The sequence below is a fragment of the Microtus oregoni genome, unplaced genomic scaffold (assembly GCF_018167655.1).
Source record: "Microtus oregoni isolate MIOR12 unplaced genomic scaffold, Mior012 000035F_ref0000213, whole genome shotgun sequence".
NCBI classification, from domain to species: Eukaryota; Metazoa; Chordata; class Mammalia; order Rodentia; family Cricetidae; genus Microtus; species Microtus oregoni.
The window spans coordinates 27,817,168-27,837,983 of NW_024543094.1; the positions used below are offsets into that span (position 1 = coordinate 27,817,168).

Here is a 20,816-nt window from a genome sequence, read left to right on the forward strand (position 1 = left end):
ATCTCCACATTATGTGACTAAGGCTGAATACATTGTTACTTAAGAAAATGAGATGTACGTTGGGAAGATGGCTCACTGGATAAGAATGCTTGCTGTCCAAGTATGAGGACCTGAATTCAAATCCCCAGTGCGTTCTCTCTCTCTCTCGCTCTCTCTCTCTCTCTCTCTCTCTCTCTCTCTCTCTCTCACACACACACACACACACACACACACACACACACAAAACAAACACACAAACAAAGGAACCTGAACTAAACTGCTCCAATGACCAGCAGGCACTCAGTACTTACATACTCAGACAAACGCAGATCCAAGTTACCACTGGCTAAAACAGAAGACCATAGCAATCATTGAATTTCTGGGAAAATTAGAAGTAGGGGTACAAAGCCCCAAACCTTACCAGTTATACACACTCAGGGAAAAAAAAGGGTACTCTATAAAAATGGCGGTCCAGTTTCAAACATGCTAAAGGATTAAAAACATGCACATCAAAGATGTTACCCGTGGCAAGGCTATGGAAAACCTTGTAGCCCTTGGACACTACAAAGTGGAAGAGGGCAAGGATGACTGATGTGTGATGTCAGATGTACGGTAAAGGTAGCGACGGAAAGCTGTGTGTCTTCCATGGCTTGGGTCAGCAGGATGCGGTTTTCTGTGTTGGCCTAATCTTCCATGTGGACCAATACTCACACTAACAACATAAAGTGTGCATTATGTTTAAATTACACCCTGCTGCATCAATCACATGAAAATTATAGTTTCAGAACACCTGTTACCACAGCAAACATCATGTTTGCCAGCTGGACACTCATGACAGCAGAACATGCAAACAGCCCTCTCTCCTCATGGTACAACCAAGGTTCAAAACATGCTATGACCAAACTAGCATTGGTTATTTGTAAATAATCACACACCTTTACACAGTATTCACTGAGGTGTGTGTATACGTCTGTGTGGTGTACATGCCTCTCTCTCTCTCTCTCTCTCTCTCTCTCTGTGTGTGTGTGTGTGTGTGTGTGTGTGTGTGTGTGTAGACCTGAGATTTGACGTCAGGAGTCTTCCTCAAGTCAGGTCTCCATTGAGTCAGGTCTCTCACTTGAACTCAAAGCTTGCCCATATGGCTGGTCTAGTTGTCTCTCTCCTGCTTTCGGAGTGCTGGGCTGCTATGCCTACCTAGCACTTACATGGGTACTTGTGTGGCGAGTGCTGTGTGTGGTGAGCCATCCTTCAGCCCTGTGGTTTTGTTTTTGTTTTGTTTTACTTATCTATTGTGTAAGGAGTTCTTCTGTCATTTCCGTGTCTTATTAGTCACTGCAGATTGAAGGGCAGGCCCTGGAGTGTTAAAAGCTGTCACGTTCTTTGGCTGAGGAACCCCCAGTCCTACTCACGAGTAGTCGCCCGCACAGAGAAGCACAACTGTGTGAGGCGTCAAAGTGCTTTATTCATAAAGCCTGGCTCTTGCCTTGAGTGCAGTGTTAGCACTGGGACACCACACTCGTCCTCGCTTTTGTCCAAACACTTTATCTGCATGACAGAGATGATTACAGACAAAAACCAAAGCGTTTTTTTTTTTTTGTAAACGTCTAAGAGCGTACAGATTGGCCGCCGAGGAAATGGCTACTCAGATCATGTATGAGTACTTTCGGTTTTACTTTCGGTTTGTAAAGTTTTGGGCTCTTGAGTTTGTAAGTTTTGAGATCAAAAGCTACAGTAGAGCTTCAAACGCTGCAATTAATAGTGCCCGGAAACCGAATCACACAGCACTGATTATTTTAAATGCATCAAAATACAGATTTGCACACCTATGTTACAGTGGAGTTAACACCATCAGCTAAGGTCAGTCCGTTGGAGTCTGATGGTGCTGATGCAGGCTTCCAGACGCTGTGAAGGCGGCCCACGCATGTCGGGCACAGCTGTACCTGGAGAGGCCTGAACTGACGTGACTGGGAAGGCAGCCTGCAGGGGGCTTGTTGACTTCTAAGTAGTTATTGAAAGGTGGACTTTTATTTTTTTTCCTTTCCAAACTGCCCACAAAGACCATCTCACATATTAAACAGCGGTTTTAAAGGCACAGCTTCAGCACAGCATGTAAGCTGATAATGCTCCAAGCAAGTGAAGTGTTCTGTAACTTGAGTCCTCTTAGGAACACAGGGGAGGCGGTGGGAACATGATTGGTGCTGGAAGGTTTTTAACCTGGTTAAACACAACCAGCACAGTTTAGGGCAAGGAACTTACAGAACCAGATTTGGGGTTTAATAAACATTAGGTTGATAAATACACATCTCGAGGAACAAAATCCTTTTGCTTTTATGTGAAAGCCTGTCTACTAGGTACTCCGAACAAAACACTCACTCAAAAATACAACTGCAAGACGTATCTCCAAACACGACATGTTCCTTACATTGCAAAACGGCTTTACATGTAAACTTCAAAAATCACATGCTGTATATTAAATTTTTAGATTCAAAAATATCCCTGTTTTTCTAACCATGTAAACAGTAAAACTGAGGGTTTCAGTTAAAGGGGATAATACATAACAAAATTCCACTCTTTAAACAATGGTTGAACATAAACCTCATTAATTCGGATTTGCCTAGGGTTACAGGAGGATTTTAACCCCTTGCTCATCTTTCTGCAGTGGGAGGTGTAGCTCCTATTGCCCCAAACTCTGCACCTTTCAGGGCAGTTCTGCATCTGTTTTGCAGAATGCTTTTCTGCGGCTCAACACCAGGGTCTAACGATGAGAGTCTCCAGGTGAGAAAAGAGAAGCAAGCGGTTTTCCTGGAAGCATTTAGGTAGGTGAAATTGTAGATAGTCTTGGCATTGGACTCTTGGAAGATGAAGAGCTCAGCCTGGGACACTGGGGAGGGGTGACACGGTCAGGACAGAGCCCTGAGCCAGTACACAGGGAAATGCTAGCATCCTTCTGCCTGGGGCTGTGCACTTAGGCAACCATCATCAGGAGTAGTCTCTGTGCGGGCCAGGAGTGTAACATTTGAAGTAAATCGATCCTTCTTTTAATCATCATCATTGCTATCATCACCATCATCATCATGAACACTCTCACATCTTACCTCAGCAAACGGAGCTGCAGTGTATCTTGCGGTACTGCCACGGCTGCGCTGACATGCATTTCCTCTTTCCCTCCCCATATGCTGTCCCTTCATCTACCCATTCAGCCACAGCTGGAATCAGACGGGCTGGTTGTTACAAGCTCTGATTCAAGCTGACTGTTTTTAATTAATTAATATTAATTAATTATTTTAAAATGTGTGCGAGAGCGTGTGTACACACACCTGTGCGCACACACAGAGTCAGAAATAGCTAGAACGGTGCTGGGGAATATCAGGTAGCTGTTAAAGCGAGTAGCCCCCCCACTTCAGTCATCTCGGCTTGAAGATGTAAACAAGGAGGTTTGCTTCCTGCAAGGTGGGTGCTTCATCGGGCTTGGTTGTAACTTTCCCACGCCGAAGCCACCACCAGCCTTCCCGTGCTCATGTCCATGGGGGCCACGCAGGAGGTTACGTCAAGATGTGCCCAATAAAGTCCAAAAAGCGCTTTGAATACTGTTCTGGATTCACGGTTGAGATCTCAGCTCCAGCCTAGGGGGTCGTGAAGAAAACGGACATTGATGAGACACTCATTAATCTCCTTCTTCAAATTACCACTCAGCATCTACAGTGATTTCCAAATGCAGGCGAACACGCTTGACAATCACCTCACCACGAGCCACACCCCAACCCAACAGTTAAGGACACAGCTGAGCAGCCTGTGTCCTTAGACGGCTACTCACTTGTATTGCTGCCATTTGGACAAGCAAACCAGAGTTCTCAGGGATCTGTGTGAAAATGAAGCCCCACAGACGACTAACACAGATCTGTGAAGGCTGTGACGTTAAAATGGAAGGACAACAGCACCAGAAATGGGCGGGAGAGATGGCTCGGCAGTTAGAGCACTGGCTGCTCTCCCAGGGGACCCAGGTTTTACTCCCAGTACCCAAATGGCAGCTCACAACTGTCTATAGCTCCAGTTCCATGGGATCCAGCACTCTTCTGGTGCCTGCCGGGACCATGCATGCATATGCTATACATGGATATACACCAAATAAGAAGAAATAAACCCTAAAACACTCTTCCCCCCAAAGCAGTCACATCGGAGACATTACCTTTCTCCTCGAAACCTTCCAATGTACTGCACTTATTTTAGATTGAAATAGCGTCTCCCTATGTAGCCTTGGGTACCCTTAAACCCTCAACTTCCTGCCTCAGTCATCCAAGTGCTGGGGTTACAGGCACGAACTACTATATCAAACTTCTGGGAGTTATTCCTGGGGCTGTCATCCTCAGTGACTCCATTATTTAAAAAAATCCACTGAGGAAGGGGTAGGGGAGTGAGCGGGAATATACTAAAATTACATTAAATGCTCTCACACTAACGGCCTTATACAGCCCTATGTAGGAAAAAAAGGTTTGGTGTAAAAGTACACCGAAGCCCCTTTTTTCCTCAAAAAAGGAGGAAGGGGAGAAACACAAGGGAATCTCCCCCAAAGGCTTTTAATGGAGATTCAGCAATAGTCTTGCATGGCCCATGCATGGTAAGTGATGAGGGCGGATATAAGACGCTGATCTTATACGCAAAGATCTCTGTGGCAGAAAAATAGATTATTGTGAGAAAAGAAAGTCAATCTTGTACATTTTGGAGCACCTGCTTCAGGCCGGAACATTTCCTAGGAAAACACTGAACTATCTTAAGTATGCTCATCTTTGGGGTGTTGTTCAAACATGGAAGGACCTACAGATGCACAGGGCTATGAACTTCTGTGTGGAAAGCTGAGTCTAAGCCAGGGTGAGCGCTCGTACTGAGGCTGGCCTTACCCTAGACAATCATCATTCCAGAACCGACTACAGCTAGGCAGAATGACAGAGACGTGTTTACAGGCTACAGACAGTACCAGGGACAGTACCAGGGACTTGTGGGGCGCAGGGTGGGGGAGGGAGCCAGTACTTACGCCATGTTTAACAGTTTTTGCAGCGTGGGCAGCTTTCTTTTTCGCATCGTAATGAGTAAGAATGTCAATAATGGCCATGAAGTAGACTTCTTTCCTGGGCGAGTCTGGAAAGGGAGGGGAGCAGAGGCTGTGGGACATGTGAGGACAGGTGAACAAGCACAAGCTGCTCAGGGAGGGGAAACCACATCCCGCTTGGCTCCCCGCACCAAAACAAGAGCACCTGGAAGTCAGAACAGCGCACGAAGGCTGCTATCTGGGCTGTGATTTTGTTTCCTAATCTGCATTTCTTTAATAACAGTGTAGTTTGTGTACAGAAAAATGCATTGTTAGAGCTTTCTGCAAAACAAGTAGGATTAATTATGCTTATTAATCCCTGTCTACCACCAACACTGTACATACTTCCCCTTGGATAGACTATCAGAACGGAATAAAGGATTTTATGCTTCTATTATCTACTTTCTACATAGTTTCAAAAATATATTGTTTCAATTATAAAGAGTAAGAAATGTATCAATTATATCTAATTTTCTTATGTTTAAGGAATGATTTTGGTGGGTAAAATTAAAAACATAGCAAAATACAACCTAAACTTGCTTGGCTGATATGCCAAGTTAAAAAAAAAAAAAGGGATGTGTGGCGGAACAAATTGACTATTTTATTATTTAAATAAGCAGTTTTTTTAAAACTATATCAGTAAAATAGTTTTTGCGATGCCCATGCAGCTAAGGCAGGAAGCAAACACCTAGAGAGACCCTGAGGACTGAGACAAGCGTGGCTGTGCGGAGGGACGGCAGAAGGGGCAGTGACTCTCCTTGGGTTGTATTGTCAGGGCCCGCCTCTACCTCCCTGAAAATGCAGGCTATGCAATGCTAATTCAGCTCTCCCAGGAGGTCACCTGAGGGGCACAGTGGGCTGCACACACTTGCCTCACTCAGGACATATGTGTGACATACTGGATCTATTTGAAAGAACGCCAAGTTGGATTTTTCCAGCCTCTGTCCTGGGCTTGAACCCAGGACCTCACACATGCCAGACAAGGGCTTTACCGGTGAGCTACAGCCACAGACCAGCTTTCATTTTGATTTTTTTTTTTGTTTTTTTTTGTTTTTCGAGACAGGGTTTCTCTGTGGCTTTGGAGCCTGTCCTGGAACTAGCTCTGTAGGCCAGGCTGGTCTCGAACTCACAGAGATCCGCCTGCCTCTGCCTCCCGAGTGCTGGGATTAAAGGCGTGCGCCACCACCGCCCTGCTCCAGCTTTCATTTTGAGACAGGCTCTTGTTAAATTGCTCAGGCAGGTTTTAAACTTGTGATCCTCCTGTCTCAGCCTCCAGGACAGATGAGGTTATGGGCCTTTGCCACTGAGCCTGGCAAGGAAAAAAAATTTAAAAAATTGCTTATGTAATCTGGGGTATCTAGCCTTTTGACGCTGAGATACAACATTGAGGTTGTGATCTGCAAACACACTGGACTGCATTGCTGTATACACCTGTCAGAATACATTAGACGGATCTGTCATATCCATTATTTACACACGTGTATGTGTGTGTATAAAAAATGGTAGGTCAGATGGTGGTGGTGATGACACATGATCTCAACACTCAGGAGGCAGAGGCAGGAGGATCTCTGCAAGTTTGAGCCAGATTGGTTTACAGAATGAGATCCAGGACAGCCAGGGCTACACAGAGAAACCCTGTCTGAAGAACAAAACAAAACAAAACAACAACAAAAATGGTTTGTAGTTTTCTTTCATCCTTTAACATGAGGAACCAATCTCCCTTTAAACACTTAGGACTGTCTGCTATCAACACATTTGACCCAGTAGACAGAGCCCTGCACCAGCACCCTTGTAACTAGGGTCAGAATTACTGACAGAGCACTTTCTAGGCAGAAGAGCCAACAGCACCGAGCTTACTTTCATGGCATTTAATCGCATAAACATCAATGTTCGGATCAAACTCGCCAGGAGCCAAAGGTGGTGAGCTGTTGAGTGTATTTCCAGGGCTGTCGGGCGGAGTGCCGATTGGGTGGGTGCCATCACTCTCTCCCTCCTCTTCACCTTCGTTCTCCTCATCCTCCACTTCTTCTTGCTCTGCTCGCTCCACGTCGTGGATTCCCACCAGGAGGCTGTAGTCCATGAGTTTTAACTGTGCAAGGAACTGGAGGGGAAGGGGAGAGGTCAGTTCCAACTTAACAACTGCTAAAATTCAAAGAATTTAGGAGAATTTAGGATCAGAAGAACACACATTGGAGGAGGCTGAAAGGGAGCGTGCAGAAAGAATGCTAATGGGGACCCGGGAGCCTCCTTCATGTGGTTTCAACACCTTGGGCACCTCACCCCCAAATGCCAAGCTGCAGAAGTGGAGGTGCTCCTAAGAGCATAAGCAGACGTCAGGGAAGAGCCCTGGGAGTGGGGGTAGGGAGGCTCATCTCAACAATGAAGACTGGCTAATGGGGAGAACCAGGCAGTCCCCAGGTAGCTTCCAGCAGAGCTCCCAGGAGCCTTCTGGAAAGCACTTGAAATTGAGCATACTCCTAGCGGGTAATTATCATGCTGTCTGTCACCAGTAAGGAAAAGCCCGTATGTCCCTATCAACCAGTGAGTGCTCAGGTAAGCACCGTGCTCCCTCTGTGCCCTCTCCAGGTCTGGCTGATGACAATGCTAAGGTGCTCTGCTTCCCATGCGATCCCAGGGGAACTGCCCCCCTTTTCAAGACAAGGCTATGGTGTCAGGTGAGGCAAGGCCCAGCTGTAGGTCTGGCCCCTTCTGCCTGTCAAACTTCCCGACTTTCCATGTTCTTTCTTCTCCCTTTCATTTTCCTAATTAATTGGATGCACACAGATACATGATGTGCAACGTTCCAATTGATCCACTGAAGTGTGGACGGCTGCCCTGAGAGCAGCCCGAGCAGCCCATCTGCTGGCTGGCTCTGCAGAGTGCAGCGGCAAGAGGCGGAGGGCCACAGCTCCTTGAGAACATGCCATCATCACTCCTGCGTGATGGAGGCCACTGGCTGGGGTGGAGGAAGTGTGCTTCCATACACAAAGGGCACGCCTGTGACATGGCAGGTCAGGAGGTTCCGGATCAAAATGAAATGAACTTGTCTATATAGTTTAAGTGGGAAGACAGGTATGAGTCAAGAGGAGACACATGTGGGAAAGGCTCCTGACTCGCTGGCTCTCGTCTCTCACTAACTATTGCAAATCACTTTGGTGGTTCAGTAGAATGAGGGGGGCAGCAAAACCAAAACTTGTGGGTAGAGGAGAGTCCCAACAAGAAAACCACAGTACGAGCCCACAGGCAGAAGGAGAAGGCAGGCTAGGGACCAGGGCTCCGTTGTGGGACTGGTGCCTGCAAAGGTAGGAAACACAAGACATATCTACTTCTCCCCCTTACTTGCCCCTTTAAGCTTCATATGTATGGACGTACGTACGTACGTACGTACGTATGTATGTATGTACATATGTTTGTATGTATGTATGTATGTATGTATGTATGTATGTATTTGAGGTGGGTGTCTCATTATGTAGTCTTGGCTGGCCTGGAGCTCAGAATGTAGACCAGGCTGGCCTCAAACTCATAGCCGTCTACCTGTCTTTGTCTCTTGAGTGTGGGGATTAAGACATGCCTGTCTTAACTCATGTATTTATCTTAAAAATGTATAATATTTCAAAGTGCAGACTCAAAACTGCTTAGGCCCCGCCTGCCTTTTAAAATAAGCCTTGTGCTGCTAGGCCTCTGGTTGTCTCTTCTTTCCTCTCATAACATCCAATCTAATCTGATCTCTTTAGAATAAATTCCTCATTATGCCAAATACATGTCTTCTAAATTTTCTTTTTAGTGTTGGATTTTTGAACTCAGGGCCTTGTACATGCCAAGCACATAGTCCATTACGGACCCACCCCCCACCTCCTGGTCTGTATTAATTCCTGGAGCTGGTACCTTCTCCTCATGATTTTTATAAGGACTGAAGCCAACTCTTCTACCAGGTCATGTGGTCAAGAAGCAGGTCAAACTATTCTCAGCAGCCTTAAATGAACTTCCTTACTTCCCCAAACCCACCTCCCAACTATATGAGATGCGAATTAAAACTCTAACCAGATTGTTCAGCATTTGACCACATTGTTAAAAACTGCACTCCCCATAAAATTCTCAAAAAATGAATAAAAAATTATATTAAAATAAAAACCGTAGTCATCCTCCTTTAAAGCCGTATCAGAACACCAGGTCTTGTCTGTGCTCCCATAGTTCCCGGTCTACATTTCTTGTCAGTGTAGTTAGGAGTATAGACTCTGATTCGGTAGCTGTCTGTCTGCCAGCATCCCTGGATCAACTTCCCACTGGATAAAGGAGAGTAAAGCACCCAAACAGAAGTAGGCATTTTGAGGCTGAAAAAAAGTAACTTTAATGGGAAGGACGCCACGCTCCATAGATGCTGTCCACTCTGCCTCCCAAGTCTTTATGCATTGCCACAGTTGTGGTCTGTAATACGAGAGGCTGAGAGTGTACTCTGGACACTCGGGAGAGCACAGATTTAAACTGTGATGTAGGGGGCCTTGGTGTCATTGACTTTCCTTTCTGTCAGAATCAGAGTTGACAAGAAACAGGAGAGACATGAGTATTTTGCAGGAAAGGGATTTGCATATATATACATACACACACACACACACACACACACACACACACACACACACACACAGAATGTAAGTATGACTAGACTACTGGATCCTGCCTGGCATATAGGAACAAAAGAGGATTTTTGTTGCAAGGAATAAATTAAAAATAATTAGAATAAATTTTCAAATGACTATTATATCTTTCTTTTTTCCAAAGAAAAACACAAGCCATCTACTGAGTTATAATAAACTCTGACCTTCTTTACTTCTTCTTTACTTTTTTCCTCTTTTGAGGCAAGGTCTTGCTGTGTGGACTTAGCTGACCTAGAACTCCCTCTGTAGATCAGGCTGGCCTTGAACTCACAGCGATCCACCTGTCTCTGCACTCTGAGGAGCATCTCATGTCTGGCTTAAACTCATAAATAGTTTATGGAAGGAAAATTAAAAATGAAAATAATATACACACAGATGCACATAGTGGCACCTGTGCACACATGACATGCAAACACACAAACACACATGCAGGCATGACCACTGTTGTCAAAATTAGAAAGCATGGAACTCATGGAAAAAGAAAACTGGATTAAATGCTAGTCTCATTATCACAACCAGATGTCAGGTTGCTTCAGCCTAATTGCCTGCTGAAAAATTTAATGATGCTTCTGCATGGTTTCCAAAGTAAAGACACTGTTACCAGCCACTGAGGAACGTTTGAAATGAATGAACACTTTATGCTCTGCCTCCACTGCCTCTAACACTATTTGTGTGTGAGAGCCAGACACAGGATTAACCTATCTAACCCTTCAGTCACCAGTTACTAGAGACAACAGAAGCATGGAGCATTGTCACAGAATTTGACTGTGGGTCTGAACTGCCCAGGTTACCTTTCCTGGAGGCTTACTACCTCAGTGGTGTGCGGCCAGGCGAAAGAAAAACCCCCCAACATTTTTTGGTAGGTCACAGAGCACCCTAATAGCTACTTACAACAACTGTTAAAATGATATTATTTTCAGGATCAGAGATTTCTTAATTAGGAAGTGAAAATCTAAAAGAAATGTCTCCTCTATGCTGCAGTTCTTAATTATCAGATAGATCAAGTTGATTGCCAAGTAAAGAGGAAATACTTAACTAACAGATGTTTTTAAAGGAAGCTTTGACAACCAAGCAAACTGTTTATTATAAAAGGTGAGAGAAAGAATGGTACATGAGAAAAGCAAACACCTTACAAAAACAAAACAAAACAACCCCCCCCCAAAAACACACAAAAAAACCATAAAACCAAACGACTCATTGTGCAAGTAAGTCATCTCCGTACATATACCATGGAGTCATCTCCGTACATATACCATGGAGGTTAGACAACAGAAAAAGATGTAGTTAATGGCCTACAGGTAACCGAGAACAGCCCTGCTCAGCCTTCATGGGGAATCTTGTGAAAACAGAAGGTTAAGAGGCAAACTCAGCCACTGCTCAGCCTTCATAGGGAATCAAGTTCATTCTTTGGCTTTAGTCATTCAGATTATTTTTGCTTAAAGACATGAGAAAGAAAATCTTTCCACAAAGCCTTTCTCCAAGTATTGTCTAAGTAGCAGATCTCAGTATGTAGGGAACAGTATTTCAAAATAAAAAGAAAAAAGGGGCACATGCATGAACAGAAGTAACAGGCAAGAGAAACCTAGTGAGTAACTGCTTTAAAATTATCATTGTACTGTCTCGACAAATTACAAGACAATAACTTCCCCTCCCTGAATTTACTTCTAGAAGAATGAAATAAGGAAGCCAAACAGGAAAGATAAACAAAATGATAAAAAGAGGTTTTAATTCTTTAAAAAAAACAGTATTAAGAACAAATCTCTTTTATAATAGGCTAAAACCTCACTGGAACAATGAGTCCTATTTCTTACCACCCTCACTGAGGACCATGGATTTAAATAGCTGGGCCCTTGGCATGGCAAGGCTGGTTCTTTGGCCTCATGGTGTCCACACAGCTGGTGGAAACAGTGAAGAGAGGTGAGGTTGTATATACCAACATGGAGATATGATTCAGAGGGAAGTGTGACCGACTCTGAGTCACCAGTGTTCTGTCTGACATGCTCTGGTTTTGGAGTGAAGCCAGCATTCCTGCCCTTCCCATACTGGCTGCTGTGGGTAGGACATCTTCACTACCAAAGGCCGGGGACAGCAGGGCTCTCTGGTTTTTGTCATCCTGACTTGACACACTTCATCATAAAACCAGATCCTGTAACATGGGGTCTATCTATTTATATGTGAGTCACAGCTAATGTAGAATATATACATTTCTGCCTTCACTGTAGATTTGAAAAGATGAACTAAAAAGCCAGGAGAGTCGAGCGTGACCCAGTGGCATATCCTTCTTACCAGTTTTCCTTACCTCGACATCCTTTTTCAGTTTTTCCAGGAATATCTTTTTGCTGTTGTCATCAATATAAATCTTTTGGCCCTCATTGATGAAGTCATTATCCTTTAAAGTTGGAAGCTCTTTGGCCTAGAACAAATGAGAAGAAGAGGGAAGAGCTTGACTAAAGCCTAGAAGCCATGTGTTGTCTCCGACCTGGACACTGAAGTTTGTTTCACCCACCGAGGCAGAGGCAATGAAGTGTAAGGTTGCTTGACAGCATCAGGGGAGCCAGTGTGCTGTGAACCACTGGAAAATTCCTACTGGGGGTCAGGGGCTGGCACGCTCCCCATCAGTGATACTTCATGATCCATAGGAATGAACCTGATGGCTTCCTTTGGCTCACTTTCTTACAAGAAACTCCCCAAGTAGTTAACATATCTATTGTACAACCCAACACTACCTGCCGACACTCTTGGGCAGTCTAAACGGAATGCTGACTACAGAGTGCCCTCTTGTCTCACAGAGTCCCAACCATGAGCTGTGTGCATGCAACCTGAGGCTCGGCAGTTGCTCTCCACCACAGTCAGGAGGGAAATTTCCACTGGGCAACTCCAAAGAAATAATCTTGTACCAGACAGTGGATTAAGCTGGGAAATTTTACCCTTTACAAGTAACCAAGAGAACGAGCAGGCGGGTAATTGTACTTCTGTTCCCCAATGCAAGAGGGCTGGAGAAACTCAAAGTGTAGGTTACAGCGGAGAAAAAGCATTAGCCTGTGTCCAGGCACACAGAACGCAGGCATCTAGTTTTAAGATTATGTGGATTGTACTTGGTGCAATCTGCACTCTGGGAAAGTTCAAAGGCCAAACCACCTCCTCCACCCTGATTCCTTTCTGTTAACCATAGCTTATTTCTTTCAGCTGCAAGGAATCCAATATAATACACTGCTCCCTTTGGTCTAATACTGATCCCCAAATGGTCCTTTTTCAGACATTTCTTGCCCTTCAAATGTCTGAATGGTACACATCTCCCTCTCATTTTATAAAGAGCACAAAGGTATGCAGACATACATCGTCCAGTATGGATGCATATGTATACTGTACCACACATTTCTAAATTACTGGCTTTGCTTATTTTGCTTCATTTTGAGTATATTGTGACTGAAATTATCATCATCATTCTCATCAAAGAAGGTTTGGCAAGTTTTAGAAATTCAAGGGTTCTATTCCATAGGCAGTTCCCGAGTTACTGTCACAGTCAGGGATGTTACTTGTACTGGATTTAGAACTGTAAACATAAGGGGGGGGGGGAGAGCGAGAGAGAGAGAGAGAGAGAGAGAGAGAGAGAGAGAGAGAGAGAGAGAGAGAGAGAGAGAAGAGAGAGGGAAGAGAGAGAGAAGAGAGAGAGAAGAGAGAGAGGGAAGAGAGAGAGAAGAGGAGAGAGAGAAAGAGAGAGAAGAGAGAGGAGAGAAGAGAAGAGAGAGGGAGAGAGAGGGAGAGAGAGGAGAGAGAGAGAGAGAGAGAGGAGAGAGAGAGAGAGAGAGAGAGAGAGAGAGAGAGAGAGAGAGTGCATGTATTGTATACATATGCATGACTGTACAGGCTCTCCTGTCTCCACGTCCCCCCCCCATCTCCCCCACAATGCGGAGGCTACAGAAGCACACCCCTGTGCCCGGCTTCTACATGGGCATGAGGGATTTGAACTCAGGTTCCCATGCTTGCATGGCACTTTACCCACTGCGATATCATCCCAGCTCCCCAGTGTTTTGAGGTGAATGAAACATAAACCCTAATGTTTTAGCAAACTTCACTCTAAAAGCAGTAAGAGGAAACACCCAATTCTGATGTTTAAAAAAAAAAATCAGGGCCCCCGAGAAGCAGTCAGACCTCCCCATAAAGCCCAGGAGTCCGGGACTGAGAATCTCCAGGTAGACATTTTGAATGTCTTTGTGCAGTTATGCTTTGGGGTTATAGGGTGTTAGGGATTTAGGCATCCACTTTGATTCTATAACCCATTTATATATGTAAGAAATTACTGGAGATTTTTTGTTGTTGTTGTTGTTGTTGTTTTTTGGGAATTCAAGACGTTTGAGGACTGAGATGATATGCCACAGATGACGGAGTAGATTACACACTGGAGGTGTGTTAGGAAGACAAGTCACATTTATGAAGATGAATGCCACTTCAGGCTCACCCCAGTAGAATTCCCCTATGTGATAGGGGAAAGTCTAATCCTACCTCATAAAACTCTGGGTACCCTGTACTATATTACTAAGCTTGCTTGTGAATTTCACAGGCACTAAGGATGTGAATTATTTAGACCGGATCAAGTTCAGCAAAGGGCGACCAGATTGGTTAAACAACTTAAGGGCTTACTGAAAGGATCAAGAGTCAAAGGCAGGGCCTCAGCAGGGCAGCCGGGGGAGAGGAGTCCAATACTGGTGAGCAAATGCCCCTCTCCTAGATGCTCTCCCTAGAATAGTGCTTAGTAACACACCCAAATCCAGACCCATTCAGCGCAGGCAAGATAAGGGCTGGATTCAAGATGTGGGATCATCACCGGTGTGATGGACAAACACATCAGCACAGCTAATGACATACCCAGAGGGACCCTTCTCCCCACCATCGACCACTCCAGTGTCTGTATCTGGCATCCGGATAAAATAAGTGAGCACGTGACCAGTCCTTCACTTGCGTGCTGGAATTGGAAAATGCCCAGCTATGGGCTTACTCTGCACCCCCACTTCTGTCCAGGGGATACAGACCAAAGCCTGTGGTTCTAGATACAGCTGGACCCAGGCTGGCTGTTAGGTTGATCTCAGCTGTCTAAATATTAGCTGTGTGTCTTTCAGCAGGTCACTCCTTCTGTGACTTGGTTCTCATCTTTAAGTAGCAGCAAGTAGAGGGTTGTCATGAGGATTTCATGCATCACACACTTTGAAGGGGCGGAGCAGTGTGTGCCACACATGGCTCCTGTGACTGGCTTGTTACGTCTGCGGGCATGGCTTCTTTAGACAAAGCTGTGACTGAGAAGTCCCGAGCAAAGCTATCCTTTCTTTTCTACACGATGTCACATCGAGCATTGCCTCACTAGCCATGACCCGGACCAGCTGCTTGGTCAGCCCCAAACTGCTTCCTCGGCTGAGTAAGGAAGTCAATCATAGCTATGTGATAGGGTTGGTGTGTGAACTGGATGGCAACATACGGTGCTTGCCCACAGGAACTCAGAGTGTGTTTTCTCTCGGCCCCTTTCTTTCCTTCCAGGATCGTAAAAGATAAGGTAAAACTTAGGCTGTCAATAATATAGACCGTGTTTAAGATTTCCTTTGATTTCAGTTTTTACTCGCTAGTCACATATCGCACATGGGTTTGCAATGCAGCCCTTAATGCTGAAGAATTGTCAGCAGGGCTGGCAAACTCAGTGTATGTCAGGGCTGTTGTCCAGGGCACACGGTGACACCAGCAGTGGCTCTTACCGCCCTGCCTCAGTGGCTCCAGTCACACACATGCATGTCTCCCGGCTAGAAAACTGGAGCTCTGCAGCAGGTTACCCAGCAGAAAACCCTGACTAGTAATCTTAAAGAAGCAAAAAAACAAAAATCAAAAACTAGAAACTCAAGAACAGAATGTGGCCGTATAATAAAAATTAGCTAAGTCACTTCTTGGAATACTTATTTAAATTTATGTAATATTTATTAAACCTATGGACTAAAATGTAATGCTTTTATACATACGGCCAAAGACAGGAAGTTTTTCCCCTTCATGTTACTCTTCTATGGTTTGGATTTTCTTGGTGAATGTCTCATCATAGTGTGTGATTTAGTGATTGCTATTTTGCTGACCTAAAGCAAAAGTCCATGTGTAGTGGCCAGAAAATACGACCGAAGTAGAAGGGAGTTATAAATTGATTCGTAGGAGGTAGTGAACTCCCTGGGAACACTGACCTTGCGATGAGCCATGGGAGGACGACATCTGCAGAAACTGAAAGCTTTTGGCTTCTTCTACAGCCTACACTAAACTCTCTCAGCAGTCAGTACTGTCCTCCAGTGAGGAGCAAACTATGCTGCAACACTGATTTAAGAGACAAACGAAGACGGCAGGAGAGTCCGCACCACATTCAGCATGGAGCTAAGTTTTTAATTAATTCTTATCCTCCCTGGCTTAATAAGGGAGATAAAGGATCCTTTAGGAGCAGGTTTAGCCTGACATTTGAGACTTTAAAATGTTCAGAACAGCACACTCAATTTTAGATGTGACCACAAGCCTCTGTGGATGGCTTAGGAGACAAAGATGGAAGTGAGGCAGACACCTGGGGAGGTGGCAACCTCAGGGGAAGGAGGTGGGAGGCTCCAGACGTTTCCCGGGGAGCCAGGTAGATAGGAGGCAAAGAGCAAGGCCCCGAAAATCTGTTTCGTATTACTTACCCTTTATTCTTAAAATGTAAAATTATGACTTTTTACAGAATCTCAGAATGTAAAGCCAAAAATGTGAAGAAAATATTTTTTACCAATATAATATTTTTACCAATTTTTTTAACCAGCATAAATAATTTAGGGAAAGTAATTTTTTCTAACGAGGATTAACTAACACATATACACATGCATGTATATGCACAACTACCGCTACTTGTACAGAGTTTAGTGCAGTCCATTTTAAGGCTTACAAGATGAGAAGTTATATAGGCTTTTGTATTCAATTAAAAAATTACGTTATCTTTCAGATGATAATTTAAAAATACTACAAGAAATTAAATTTGTGTCTACAGTCACAACTATAACTTTAAAACATACAGAATTCAAACTAAAACAACATTGGGTTTTATTTTCATTCTGTATTTTCCAACTGTATTATAAATGGTGTTAGCAATAGAAAAGTGAGAAATACATGTTTCTTAAGATTTAAATGGACAGAGCCCACAATCACATAACACGGAGCCCACTTTTGTTTCAGTCTGCACACAAACCTTACTCGGAAGACGAGGACCTTGGTCACACTTGAGTGTTTAATGCAAACAGGATTTGGTACCAGAAGATTTTAATGCAGAGGATTAGATGTATCATCGTATGTTGCGATTAAAGGACTTGTATTTAGAATGAAATGAATTTTTGTTTGATGTGCTTACTTAGTAACCTACTTAAATATGTTTTTCACTGTAAGCCTCAATGTCAAAGATGGCTACTTGGTGTGTCTTTGATGGCTATTCCCGGGACACTTTAAGTCAAACAATTAAAAAAAAAAACACTGTTGTACTTGTGACTGCTTATGTTCCTAATTTACTTGTTATTCCAAGCTCACCTAAATGAAAATAAACTCATGCAACAGAATAAAATTCTATGCTCATCATAAAAAGAAAAAAAAATCAGTCTACAAGGTAGAAAATTCCCCAGAATGTTCCTGGGAGAGAATGTAGGCTATCCTAGCACTGGAGGCAGGATAAAAACAGTTGATGAAATAACATCACATGTATGGTATCAATTTTGGGTAACAAGAGATGCTAGGGATTTATAATAAAATCAGTTCCGCCTCCCCAAACAGCTAAGCCACAAATTTGATACATGAAAAGGCAAATTAGTGAATATGGGTGAAGCTCACTGAGAAGAGGCCAAGGTAACAGGTGCTTTCCCACAACATGACACGTAATGACCTCCCTCATCCACAGAGGCAGATGTTGACCTAAGCACCTAGGTAGGGAAGCAGCCTACAAGACCCTTATTAACTTTTAACATCCACAGTGGGGAAAAGGAGAATGGCCACTCTGTCAGCAGCATCTGGATAGGACAGTTCAGATTGGAATCTGTTTATATGTAGACTGTGGAAAGAAATATACTCAGCACACCCATGAAACTGTGTTGTAATTAAAAGCAAACCATTGGTAAGTTTAAGTGTCATATTGCTATTTAGAACTGTTAAACTCTAGCTAGGGGCTATTTTCTCTAAGTATCTTAAGATAATGTAAAAAGAAGTTATTACTTAAGAATACTTTTATAGCCATGTGTAGTGGGTGCACACCTTTAATCCCCCCCCCCCCCCCCACACTTGGGAGGCAGATGCAGTTTGAGGCCAGCCTGGTCTACAAAGTGAGTTTCAGGACAGCCAGAGCTACACAGAGAAACCCTGTCTTGAACCTCCAGCACCCAAGAAAAGATCAAATCGAAATAAAACAAACCACCAAAAACAAAACAACACCCCCCCCAAAAAACCCACAACCAACCAACCAAGAAAAAAGAATTCACATTTTAATGAATATTAAGCAGCTATGTAAAAGGTGATGGTTTGATCTTCTTCCATAAATAACAATGTGGCTGTTAAACAGTGGTCTCTAAGATCTACAAAATAGGACCTCAAAATAGGTTTGTTCCAGGGGCTGAAAAGTTGACTCAGTGGTAAAGAGCATGTTTCATTCTTCCAGAGGACCTGAGTTCAAATCCCAGCCTTCACTCAGGTGGCTCATTGCTGCCTGCAATTCCAGTTCTAGGGAAACTCAAGACCTTTGACCTCTGCAGGTTCATGTGCACAGAACCACACACACACACATAATTAAAAATAAAAATTAAAAGGAAAAGAATAATATTAATAATTAATTATTTTATTTATTTATCTTGGCTTTTCGAGACAGGGTTTCTCTGTAGCTTTGGAGCCTCTCCTGGAACTAGCTCTTGTAGACCAGGCTGGCCTCGAACTCACAAAGATCCGCCTGCCTCTGCCTCCTGAGTGCTGGGATTAAAGACGTGCGTCACCACCACCCGGCCAAGAATAATATTTATTAAAAAATAGGTTTGTTCCAATTCTGTGTCATGAATATTTAGTATTGGTGACAATGTGAGAACTCTCATAGACTCAAAACTCAAAAGGAAGTTTCTTAAGTCCTCTTGATTCTGCCTTAACACGAACATAGTAAACTTTACATCTATTGTAAGATCTGCACATCTGTAGCAGGCTGGCTTAAATTCAGAGCACATACTACATGTTAGACATGTTCTCTCTTCCCTAACTTTGCTGGAAGTAAGCTGGCTTACAGGGCTTCCCACCTCTAATAGCAGAGCTCTGTGCGTTTCCGATGCTTGGCTGAGTACCCAGCACTTCATGCCAAAACTGCTGAGCAATTTCAATGCTGCCGTGTGTGCCAAATCTGGAAGATGCTCATGAGACTCAATGCATGAGCTCATCAGTTTTTCACATGCCAGGCTTACCAGTCAGGAAAAATTACAAGTAAATTAAAAGTAGGAAACCCCTACTTGTAAGCAAGGGATGCAGCTTAGTCATATGGTACTTGCCTAGCACACAAAAGACTCCTGGGTTCCATCTCCAGGATCTCCAGCAACACAAGCAAAACAGCTCCACTTCCCAGAATACTCTCGGGGTTTCCTCAAAGTCTCCCAAGGGGCATTGCTTACACATTTGCTGATATGTCTCGGAATGTGTTTTCATCAGTGTTATCAGTCACTTTAAGCTTTTCATAGAACAAGTGTAATTTTGATGACACTTAATTGTGGTCTACTGTTGGCCAGTATTCCTAGAGGAATCTCCAGAAGATTCCATTACTGGCATTTCCTTGCTTGGTCTTAAAGCTGGACTCAGATCCCTGACTCTCCAATGCAGCTGGTCCCAAACTCCCTTTTATTTTATAAAACATCTTTGGTCCACAGGACTGCTGTTATCTTTTAAGTTCTGTAGCAGGGGAAGAAACTCAATGACACAGTGCTTGCTTTGCATACAGAAGGCCTTGGGTTTGACTGCCAGTATTGCAGAAAAAAAATTAAACACAATAATTTGTGCTTCTGTTTTGAAGGGAAAGTGTGCTCTGCCCTTTGGGTGTTCTTCATGCCGCCTAAGATGCTCCCCTTCCATCTGGGAGAAGAGGAAATACAGAGTGTGTTTAAAGCAGAGCAGAGAGTCCCCAATAATCTCCCTGAGCCGGCAGGGTACCCAGAGTGGAAAGGCATGTTGGAGAAAGATTTCCTGAAGGGCTCACTGCTGCACTTTTTGTACCTTGCTCAGTGGCCTGGTACCCTCCGATCCTTGCCTATAAGTGCAAGGTCTAGATAAGGATAGGTATTAGTTGTAACTGGGGGACCATTTAAAGACTTCAGAAGAAATGCTGAAAACTGGCTGGGAGGAGCAGTTTTAGGTGGGAGGGTATGGATGATTAATTCTACGATTAATTGTAGTAGGTAAAATGTCAGAGCCAGCGGCAGCCTCTTAATCGCCAGTGCAATTCGTGATACGTAAGAATCAACAAGGAGGCTTTCCGAGGCCCATTATCAACGACGATTATTGCCAATACAGCTCTGTAAATGCCAATTGCAGGGCAGCTGCTTTCTTTCCAATGGGTCCAGGGGAAAAAGTGGCAATGTTAAAAGGAATCTTCTTGTTCTGACCCTCTGACTCCCACCACACGGGATTCACTTCACCCGAGTTTGGAGACCTGTGTGGAATGAGGAGTAAAATGCATATTTGTGTAAATCCCCGGGACTCTCTCTCTGGAGAACAGCGGCTTTTTAAAGAGTCAGGTCAAATCCCCTGGAGATGAAATGAGTCCCTGCTGCGGAGCCGGCTAGCTGGCAGCATGCTAAGACTGTCATTTGTAAAAAGCAGTCCGCCCAGCTATAATTAGGAATTTGATGTCACACTGGAATTGGAGCGCAGCTGTGAAAAGATCGACCACCAGGGAGATTCGCATTTCTCTGTTTCATTTAGAGCGGGTGAAACTGCTGGAGTCATGAATGGAAGATGCCCTTCCACTAAAAAGAAAAGAATTAGGGAATGAAACAAGTCATAGCAGCTGTCAGAATTTGACAAGTTTTTTTTTTTTTAAAGAACTATTCCCATAAAAAAAA

General features: G+C 43.9%; 1 protein-coding gene across 3 annotated transcripts in view; it reads right to left on the bottom strand.

Moving 5' to 3' along the window:
- Positions 1-1,427: 1,427 nt before the first annotated feature.
- The window catches only part of LOC121432712 (phosphatidylinositol 5-phosphate 4-kinase type-2 alpha), a 154,937-nt gene continuing 135,548 nt past the window's right edge, over positions 1,428-20,816 (bottom strand). For all 3 annotated transcript variants that reach the window (XM_041630857.1, XM_041630856.1, XM_041630858.1), the window contains 4 exons: positions 12,014-12,127; positions 6,920-7,163; positions 5,009-5,112; positions 1,428-3,602 (listed from right to left, as the gene is read on the bottom strand). In XM_041630857.1, coding sequence (XP_041486791.1) covers positions 3,522-3,602; positions 5,009-5,112; positions 6,920-7,163; positions 12,014-12,127 — 543 coding nt within the window. In that variant the 3' untranslated portion in view covers positions 1,428-3,521. The remainder of the gene's footprint in view (positions 3,603-5,008; positions 5,113-6,919; positions 7,164-12,013; positions 12,128-20,816) is intronic.